General features: G+C 30.8%; 2 protein-coding genes across 3 annotated transcripts in view; one reads left to right on the top strand and one right to left on the bottom strand.

Annotated features, from left to right (window-relative positions):
* Naa35 (N-alpha-acetyltransferase 35) overlaps positions 1-7,087 on the bottom strand; it is a 7,455-nt gene extending 368 nt beyond the window's left edge. Inside the window, exons 1-11 of the mRNA XM_018550570.1 lie at positions 6,922-7,087; positions 5,694-5,831; positions 5,447-5,508; positions 3,498-4,033; positions 3,164-3,356; positions 2,808-2,989; positions 2,404-2,736; positions 1,528-1,917; positions 1,276-1,449; positions 893-1,009; positions 638-806 (exon numbers count right to left, since the gene is read on the bottom strand). Of these exons, the coding sequence (XP_018406072.1) occupies positions 666-806; positions 893-1,009; positions 1,276-1,449; positions 1,528-1,917; positions 2,404-2,736; positions 2,808-2,989; positions 3,164-3,356; positions 3,498-4,033; positions 5,447-5,508; positions 5,694-5,785 (2,220 nt within the window). The 5' untranslated portion in view covers positions 5,786-5,831; positions 6,922-7,087 and the 3' untranslated portion in view covers positions 638-665. The remainder of the gene's footprint in view (positions 1-637; positions 807-892; positions 1,010-1,275; positions 1,450-1,527; positions 1,918-2,403; positions 2,737-2,807; positions 2,990-3,163; positions 3,357-3,497; positions 4,034-5,446; positions 5,509-5,693; positions 5,832-6,921) is intronic.
* Rim2 (replication in mitochondria 2) overlaps positions 7,070-11,141 on the top strand; it is a 22,159-nt gene continuing 18,087 nt past the window's right edge. For both annotated transcript variants that reach the window (XR_001940985.1, XM_018550571.1), the window contains exon 1: positions 7,070-7,137. Coding sequence is in view for 1 of the 2 variants with exons in the window: in XM_018550571.1 (XP_018406073.1) it covers positions 7,097-7,137 (41 nt within the window). In the remaining variant the exon portion in view is untranslated. The remainder of the gene's footprint in view (positions 7,138-11,141) is intronic.

Here is an 11,141-nt window from a genome sequence, read left to right as displayed (position 1 = left end):
TATTCAAAAAAATTAAAAATTATATATTCTCTTTTATAAGCTCTTTTATCGGTTTCATATTTGAAGATTGAAATGAAATTATTTGAAATAAAAAGATTCCAAGATTTGAAATGAAATTATTGAATTACAATAAATCAGCAAAAATAAAATGACATTTTTTACATAAATTTCTGACTAAAACGTAGCAGCATAAAAAATTTTCAAAAATTGGATTGAGTTAATATAATTTTTATAAAATAAAAATTAAATTCAAAAATATTAAATATCATTAAAAGAGGATACGAGATAACCGTATCTATATTTGAGATTTTTATCACTTTCTATATTGCAGAACATATTTACATTCACATCCAATTTGTAATTCTTAAGACTAATACATTTATTTATAATATTTATTATAGTTCTTTCAGTTAATGTTCAATTTTATATAAAAAATTAAAACTTGTGTACAAATATTTCCTTCCAAGGGTACACAAAAAAAATATCAAATGTATTTAAGATTTACAATTATGTTCAAATAATAATGGAAGGAAATGCATAAAACAAAGAGATCATTAAAAAATATATAAAATGAAAAAAATCAAATTATAAATATATTTTTCCGTATTTTAGTGAAACTAAAATAAATAGTTCTTACATTGGGGAAAAATTGACAAATGTGTGATTTAAGTAATTTTAATCAGAGGAAAATGCCGATGACAAGAAAAGTCGAAAACTGGTGGTTCCTTCGAATCTTTTTTGTGTCCGTCAGCTAATAGCTTCAGCACTACAAAATTCGTCTTTGCTATTTTCAATAGATTATTAATCTGCAATACAGAAATAGTAATTTAATGATAAAAATAATACATACAACAGTTTATAAAGTTATAAATTAACGTTTTTAAAAGCTTACTTCATTTTCTATTAAACTATTTGATGGATAAAGCAATAATGCACGCTCCAACATATTTCTAGCCTGATGAAAATGTCGACAACCGGCAACATATTGCATTTCACTGGTAACTTTTTCCTACAGGAATAAAGCTAATATTATATTTGCCGTACGATAAATTTTTTAAGCATATTAATTGATTGCATAACAGAGAGATTTTCAAATCTCCCCATTCTATCCAATTAGCATGCTTAAAAGATTTATCGTACAATAAATATAATATTAGCGTAAAAGTTATAAATTATAATTTTAATTTAGTCAACATTAAAAACGTTTATAGTGCAATTTCTACGTTATGGTTTTATTATAATTTAAATGTAAAACTAATTAAGCATTAAACTTACATTTCTTTTATGCATTTGAGCATTTGTCATATCTAGAAATTCTTGATAATGAACAGGAGGTGGTGTTAATAAAGATGAAAACGGCAATAATCTATGCTCATATCTCACTCGCTCGGAATCAAACCGTATCTCTGGAAGTGGTATTTTTTCATCCATGCGAAAACCGACTAGAGCCTAAAAATTTTTTTTATGACTTATACAAGAACTGTATATTTTTTATTTAAAAATTATATTCTTAAAAATGTAATTTACTTTATAATATCCGCCACATATATTCTGCAAAGCCTGGTACATTAATATCTCCAAATTGTATGGTCTTGGTGCTGATTTCTTCTTCTTATTCTTAGAACTCTTTTTGCTTCTACCCTTATGAGTATCATTGTGCGTGTCCTGCTCCATTAAAAACGTATCAGCTCGTGTAATTGCAGATACGAGCCAGCCATACAGAAATTCATATAAATACCAAAAGATATAATGATATTCGTGAACTGAATATAACTCGAGTTCGAAACCACTTAACAGATACATGACCATAACACGCAATGTGTGATATAAAATCCAGGTACCAAAGCAGGCCAAGTGAGGCCTTGGTGTATCACTTTTTAAAGATAGAGTGTGCAAATAGCCATCAACTCTCTCCGCCTAAAATATATATTTTAGCCTTAAACTTTTTATATTAAAACACATGTTTTAATAAAAATAAGTTAATGCTTTTTCTAAATCCTAAAAAAAACTTTAGGTAGAATTAAAAAGTAAATATACACATGTAATAGATGTTTTTGGAATATAAAAAAAAATGTAGGCAGCGAGTGTAACATGACAGACAGCGCACTGGTCTGTCATGCCAGAGGTCCTGGGTTCGATCCCTAGAAGGAACTAAAATATTTATGCTCATGTCTCCTCTCGGAAAAAACCGTCAACTTCCCGAGAGTATTCTTGCTCACAGAAACACCGCTCGAAAAATCCGCCAGAACCGGCATTAAAACTATAGGTCCCATATGCTTGTGGCAATTAAATAACCAGTGTGCGCACCACAAGCATATGAGAGAAGTGCAACACAGATCAGAGGTCTAACGTAAGAAGAAAAAAAAATGTAGTAGTTAATAAAATTCTCCAAAGAATTCTTACTTCATCTTGCAATGTCGCAAAGTCTTCTAACAAATGCGCCAGTTTATCTCTTTGTCGTGCCCTATTATGTCCACTAAGTTGCAACAGGTTTCCGAATAAACTGACACAATGTGATAGAAAGCTGTCAACGTACTCCTTAGCCTGGTGATTCTGAAGCAACGTACTTTTTGACAGCAACACGGGTGGCGCGATAAAATTTCGCGCTGCATCTCTCAGCACGTCCGCGAAATTGTGGACACCGAATACGCGATTAGTGGAAGGCAAGTAAACAATTTGTAACATAGATCTGGACAAAATGCATGGACTATGACGCGAAAATTCTAAAAAAAAGTCCTAAAAAAATCCATTTATTTTTATATATATGTAAATCTACTAATAAATAATATTAATGCATCGCTAATTACCAAGGCCGCGTGAAATCCGACATGATTTGTGATTTTGGTAACCATTTTGAATCTATTTATTAATTCAACTAAATATTCTAAGGCATCTATTCTTGGCTTAATTTTGGTGTATCGAGGGAACGTCGGTGGCAGCAATCTTTGGTTTACCATCGGATCAAATCCCATAATATTTGGATGATTAGCTATAATCGAAAATCATGAAAAAATCATTATTTTCTTACATAAATAACATTGCTTTCTATATAAGAAAACATTGTGCAAATATCAATTTTTTATAAAAAAAAAAAATTAAAAATTCCAAATTTATAAAACAAATTTATATAATGAAAAAGAATATACAGCATGTCTATACTTACAAATTTCATCAGCCTTTTCTCCACAATGTACTGTTGAAATCATAATATTAAGCATATCAGAACAATTAGATAACAATCTCTGGCAATCATTTAAATTCTGTTGCAACTGCTGCTTTCGGCCCATCAATGTTAACACTTGATAGAACATTTTCGTAAATCGAATCCTTGCATAAAGTGCTATTCCATCCTTATACTATAAATCAATATTAATAATAAATAAATTAAAATAAATATAACAACTTAACATCATATACAGAATATAAACAAAATATTAAAATTATAGAATCAGATGATTTTAAGATTTAAATTATGATCTAAACAAAAAGAAATTTACCTCTTTTTCGGATTCAACATCGACGAGTTTTATCCGACTTTTCCGATGAAGTTCTTCTTCAACTTCTCGTAACATCGATATCGTTTTTTGTTCTGTAATATCTTGCTGTAATCTATAGCCATAAGTAACACTCTGAAAATCCTCTTCTTCGAATACTAAAGCTTTATTGATGCAATCCTTGATAATATCTATTATCTTATACACCGCATAACAGAATGTCCTCAAAGGTTTATCTAATATTTGCTCAGGCTGATGTAAATATAAGTTCGTGAAAACGGTTTGTGCAAGACTGTGACCTTCCAACCAAGATACTAGACATGCATATGTGGAATCTATTATTCCTATAATCTCAGCGGATGTAAAGCTGTCCAATTTGATTGCGCCTGAATCGACCGCTTGGGTAAAAGTGCAAGGCTTGTTGTTACCCCGATTGCACAACATACCAGCATCCATTTTTGGATCCATCATCTCGATGGCAGACATGGCTTCAAATAATCCAAACAGCTCATCATGTAACAATTCTCCCAGTTCCAACTCTGAATACAGAATGCAGAAAAATATACTGGCATTCAAAAATGTAAAATATTGTTAGCCTTAATATTATTCGTAGAGATTAAAAAAAGATTAAATCTTAAAAATCACTTATATATAATTAAGACTTATTGCAATAGAGGACAAATTCACATTTTGTAAAAACATGGAATAAATGTACCAACTGAACTCTAGAATTAATTTTCTCTGTTTTATAAAATGTGGATTAGTCTATTGTTACAGTAAGAGCTCTTAAATTATATTTTATAATATATTTGTAATTAATATATTTTCTATAATCTAATGATAGGTCTTATACTCCCAACCTCTTTCTTTAAAAATTTGACACAGATCATTAATGTGTTTAACATAAAAATATAATTTAAAAAATTAGTTGTAATTTATATGTATGTGTACATATTGTATATATTTTATAATTTTTTATATTATAACATGTAGAGTTTTTATACATAAAAATTGTTCATCAATACAAATTAAAGAAGCAATCTCCAATAACTTTTATACAATTTCTTAAAGAGTCACAACATTGATTAATTTATGCATTGATATATTGTTATATAATATTCAACATACATATTGCTATTAAACTACATAGTATATGTATTAATATATGTAATATGTATATTATTACATATTGTAATTTATATACATATTCCTTATAAACTTTGCATGTAGTATATTTGGTATTTTTTCGCTTACATTAATATTTATGTCAATATTTATATTAAATACATTCCAATAATAATAAAAAGAAATTAACATTAAGACAGACCTATTGTTTAGTATACACATTTATTATAATTTGTGTTTTAATCTACTTTTTAAAATTTATTAAAATTAAGAAATGGGTATAAGACAAGTGAATTTTAAATATAGAATAAAAAGTAAAAGACAAAGTAACATAATTTAGATTAATGATAAAGTAACATTAATAAAAGTCGTTATATATATAAAATCAAGAATTCATAAAGAATTGACTAATTATATAAAATATGAAAAAAAAAAAAAATATATATATATATATGATTAATTTAATAACAAGATAGAATCAAAATTTAAGCATTATATGAATAATTTCATAAATTATTAAACATAAATCTGATAGCACTAGAAAGTATCTACATCAAAGATCGGTCAACACATCTGTTCTTTTTATTAATCTTTTTCTTATACTTCTTTTATCTTTCTGTTTATTTCTGTTTCCTTTTTCTCCATCTTATTTGAAATATGAAAAGCGTAAAGCAGCACGATCAAAGACGAATAGATACACATTCATACTTTCATAGCACAAGACTGTTTGTGCTTCAAAGCAATATTAATGAAGGAAGAGAGCGCGAGACAGAGAAAACGACAGTTCCATTCGGGACAAGGTAACGATTGATTTGACATTCAAGTACCTGTGATCGCCTCGAAGAACTCTTGAGTTATATCCACCCAGTTATGCACGATCGAGTCAAATCTGCAAGACAAAAATAAAACGAGACAATTAAAAAATACCGCCCTACGTTGTGTGAATGGATGGCACGACTAGGTTAAATCACCATCGAGTACCGTGACGATGGCACGATGGATCGTCGCGTCCATCGTTCACCAGCAACTCGCGAATGAGGCTCGTTGCTACGATTTATCCATATTAAAACTTACGGTAAATCTTTATCCTCGTTGATATCAATCGAATTCTGATCTTCCACCATGGTCGCCATTATTGTAGACGATGTTCTGTTCAGTTCTGTCATCTCGTTACAGGGACGCCACTCTCGGCTGCCGCGTCCCTAAAAATCCCTAAGAACCACTGCAGTGAGTATGGCGCAAATATTATTTAAACTTTGCTTAAATTATGATTAATTAAAGTACCTTTTTATCAATTAAAATCAAATTAATTAAATTAATTTTAATAATGCAGATTGGCAATATATACATATAAATTTTTCGGTTCAATTTATTCTTCATCTTTTTTTTATTTTTTTTTTTAAGAATTAGAAAAAATAAAAAATTAAGATTAAAGTTAATCTATCGTTGGACGAAACGGATATTAATCGATAGAATTGTTAAAATTTTTGGCTAGACGTATAATTACTATAATTAATTCGATCACAATTTAATCCTTTTTCTTATTCATTAATAGTCGAGTTAATCGATAATTAAATTAATCGGAGTTTATTAGACCAGTGTCACAGTTGATTCTTATATTTAAAACTATCTTAGCACAGTCTTAAGATGTCACAAGTCAATCGGATTTAAGACATTATTTAGAACGTTCTTAAAATAAGAACCGACTATAAGTACCGGCTTTAGTCGAGTTACTCTAAAATCTTGCGGCTCTTTCCCGCGCTGGCACACGAGAAGCATTTTACCAACTGACTGAATCGCTAGAAACTTATCATTTATCACTAAACTCTTATTAATCGTTCGTCGCGTAACGACCGCGTTGTTTTTCGTCCTTGAAACACGAAACGCACTCGGAATCGGAGTCCGTCGTTCACATTCGTCGCACATCCGTGAGACGTAAGCTCGCTCACGACTGTGAAGATTGAAGGTGGGGGGGGGAGGAGGAGGAGGGGAGGAAGGAGCGTGAGCAGGGTGGCCGGAGAATCTGGGGGAATCTGGCAGTAGTGCGTGATACGTTGTCGTCTCGGTTGGAGTCGCTTGTCGTTTCGCGGACGTTGAAAAACAGTGTATGTATACATACGTCACATACATTGCGGTGCGTGTCGAGTGTCCGTTGCGTCTTATCAATATCGCCGGAAGAGAAAAGGAGAAGGAAAAGAGAAAGAGTGTGCGGGCTGTCGCGCCGTAAATTGTCCGCGATCACAGTGATCACGCGAGAAGCGTTTGAAGCCGGTGTTGTTACGTAGTACTTTCAGTTACGGACCTTATTGCGCGCTTCACCTCGCCTCGCCTCATCTCGCCTAGTTTCGTCCCGTCCCGTTTCGTTTCGTTACACGGCTCGTCCGGTTTGTTCACCACCTTGTTTCATCGAAACACGCAAAGTGCATGCTACCGTAGATTGACAGCGGATCTACGCGCCTCGCGACACACGGCGGAGGATGTTGGATCGCGACACGGCGATACATCTCGTCGCTGGAGGGTGGGTATTATTTTCGACCAGCGCGCGCGCGCGTCTCAGACCCGGCCCCGACCCGGCTCTGCTTTTCTCTGTTCTGTGTTCTATTCTGCTCTACTCTACTCCACTCAGCTCTGTTCCGTTCTGTTTTCTGCGTCACCACTCTTGGCAGGTCTTCACTCTCCTATGCACGTTCGATTTACACGATCACGATCGGATTGAGGGCGATTTATAGCTTTCCCGATGTCGCGCGGTCTCAATCGGGCTCAAACCGCTTTTCCCGAGGTTGTCTTTAATTAATCTGAAGCGCATTTGACATACATAGGGTGCTCCGAAAAAAAAAAAACATTTATCAAGCAATTTTCTACTTTTAAATATTTTCTTGTCGTTCTTAAAGTCGGTTTTCCTGGCGTTATGAATTTTTTTTTTAAGAATTCCTGAGACTGTGATAACTCTGATTATTGCTGATAAAAAGTTATTTTAAACCTGGATCTGAGACACGGTGCAATCACTGAAATGTATTCATCATTTAGTGTCAGGATTGCATCAGTTAAGCAAGACTCTACTATTTATAAATGATTTGAATTAGCACCATGTCAGATTTCTTTTACCTTTATTTCTTCCATTCACATTATATGTGAAAAAAAAGTCCAAAGTACTAATAACTAAAGAGGAGATATATATTAAATCAAATCAAATAATATAAAAATTTTATAAAAATATATTAACTTAGAAAAACTTTAATTAATTTCAATCTTGTTTAGTCTATTTTTCATTCGTTGTTATGCATATATTTTGTTTATGTTATATATTATTATTCTGGTTGTCATAGTTATTTCACATAGAGAAGAGGGAGATTAACTAGAATAAATTAATCAAGATCATTCATGAGTATTTAAGACCGAGTGCTCAGTTATAAACAAAGTTTAATTAATTAAAACTTTTGCATAATAACAACAAATTAAAAATAGACTAACAAGATTATAATTAATTAATGATTTTCTTAACTGTTATGTATACACACACACACACACAATATACAAATTAATAAATAACTTTATAAAATACTTTTCATTATTGAGATCATAATTTTGTTATTCATATTCTTATAAATTATATTACTATAAAATTATGACTTTGATAATCACATTGGAAGCATGAGTTTTATGATTTCTCAAAAAGTTGATTTGTTTTCGTAATAACTCGTATTTCGAAGATGAACACTTTAATAGATTTATAATCTAGCGATGATTTAGCGGAAAAAAAATACAACGCTAACATTTTATCAAATATAATCTCTCGATATTTTTGCAAAAGAAAAATAAACTTTAGTTTAATAAAAAAAACTGTATATGTATAAAAAATTGGAACATTCATGAAAATTGAATTGTTTTATTGATTAAGATTGAAAATTGAACATGCAAATTTTCAGCTTTTAATCCATTTCAAACAAATTTGAATTTACACGAGTAAAAAATTAAAATTTAAAAGATACGGTATATAATAAAGTAGGGAGTTAATGTAATTTCGTTCCAGTCTACATCCCGTAATTAAGTAATATTAAGTGTAATATACAAGCAGGCATCTCCACTTACAATACAAACGCGAAAACGAGATAAATCAATTTTATCGCGAAGACACGTAGTTTATAAATGCATTACTGCGATAATAAAATCAAATTGTTTTATCTCTGTACTTAAAATGTTATGGAAATTCACACTTCAATTATTTTTGTGTTTTAAATTACATAAAATAAAACAAATCTCCGTTTTATGTAAATGTTTCAGAATTTTTCTGATTCTGTCGCAGTTATAAATAAAAATACTGATAGCCATTACAAAAAGACAAATGCAGCAGTCTTGGACGTTGTCTGTATTCATCATAATCGCTATTCTTGGCGAAGACGATTGAAATGAACCGACATGCGACACGGCGCGGCGATGCGATGCGCACGTGATTGTAACTGCGACAAAATTATCGGACAATTATTTCTAATTTAAAAGAAGGCTACGAAATTAACGACTTAACATAACCTTTATCGAGAAAAGCAACTTTTCCAGCGAAAATTTCTTTCATTCTTGACATTTATAGTACATGCTAGTATAAGTGCAGATTAGCACGTAATCTCTGTGTATCAAATTTTTATCGACGATGTAGTAAATTTATCATCTCTGCTTTTTGTGATAATCACGATGTACGCGGTAAACAAAGAATGCATTCGTAAAAGAAGCCTTAGGTTGCACACATTTCTGATAACCTTAAATATTATAACTGATTACAGTTCAGCGACTGTCGGCCTTTCTAGTTTGTAGGCTATGTAGATAATACCGGTTTTTCTTCTTCTGATATTGTTTAACCCCAATCAGCAGAATCTACTTTTTCTCGCTCTCTGTTTAGTGTATAATATAGTCAATACGTTACAGAGATTTTAAATCAATATGACAATAATAATATCGAATAATACAAAATAATATTAAATTGATTGAATTTGAAAAATTATAATGAATCAAATTATGAAGAAATTTCGAAAAATTTCCACACGGAGAAAATTTAATTCATCATGTGAATATTATTCATTATTTTATTTTTATATTTTTTTATTATTTGAGAGTTGTGTCGACAATATTTATTTATTTGTCGACTATTGATTTGAATATATATATATATATATATATCTATATATAAAGAATTTTTATTAATTTTACTTATAATTGCGCAATTAGCCTTATTATTTTTTTTTTTAATTAATTCATTCTAGTTAATCTTATCTATGTTGCATCAATAACGATTAGCGAATTTTATGACTTCTATGTAGATGCATAATAAAAGCTGCTATATCTGAAATATTAGTAAAATTAAATATAAAGAATATTAATATTTTAAATATAGTTAATACTTAATAATAACAATCACGTTATTTAACAGAATATACATACATTATTTTTTCTTCATTATCAAAATTGATTATGTTATACCACTGCAACTCAGTTAAATATAATTTTACATAAAATAACCTTTTTATATACATATAAATGTGTACTCGAATTTACCATAAGATAAACAAAATAATAATGTTATATAAACGAAATATATCCATAATAATAACAATGAAAACTAAATTAAAGAAAATTGTAATTAAACCGATATTGATTATATGTATTCATATCTATATTTTAATTGACACAATTTATATTATCCTTGATATTATCTTTGCGGCACAGCACAATATAGTATTATCTTCATCCGTATTATTGTTTACGGCTGATACGTTTCACAAACGATGCCAGGTTGATCGACTAGATTCACAACTGGCCTTACCAATGCCGAACTACAAGACTGTTATGTTGTAAGATAGCGTGTCAGCTCGCTCGGAAAGGAATCCGACGACGCAGTTAATATAATGTGCCTGTTCGGCGCCACGTACACCTACTTGCATTTGCTACCTGTCTGCGCGTACACATGTGCATGCGCACGTAGCCACTCGTGCATATATTTCCGTAAGCTTTCGATCGTACATATATGGAGTAGCCTAAACAGTCAACAATTCACGATCGAATCTTCGATCGAGGAATATCGAAGAATAATGAATAACGGAGTAATCGTTTCTTGAAACGTGTGCGTTGATATATAGGTCAAAGTTGCTTCAGACATGTAATTTGGCGCCAGAAGGAAAAGATGGATTACATTTTATTGGTAAGAGAGAAAGAGAGGTAGGGTCGTGTAGAATATAGATACGATATCGGTGATCGAGAAAATAATATACAACCTGTAAATGATATCTTACAATTTAAAAGTATAGGTATTTTTATTGTGGTTGCGTTTATTGATGCAATTTTATCCAATTAATATATATTTTGAAATATCGTAAATTCCTTAAATTACAGAATCAAGATCTGTAATTTGTGTGATAAAGATTCAATCATAAATCATTTAACTTTTGACTTTCACCGCTGAATGTCTTGGTATTTATCGACCTTTTGATTTAAATCAGAGACCTAATTAGAGTTAACCATGTAATCAATAAAGAA

This window comes from Cyphomyrmex costatus, unplaced genomic scaffold (genome assembly GCF_001594065.2).
Source record: "Cyphomyrmex costatus isolate MS0001 unplaced genomic scaffold, Ccosl1.0 scaffold123, whole genome shotgun sequence".
Lineage (NCBI taxonomy): Eukaryota > Metazoa > Arthropoda > Insecta > Hymenoptera > Formicidae > Cyphomyrmex > Cyphomyrmex costatus.
This window is presented reverse-complemented; position numbering and strand designations above follow the sequence as displayed.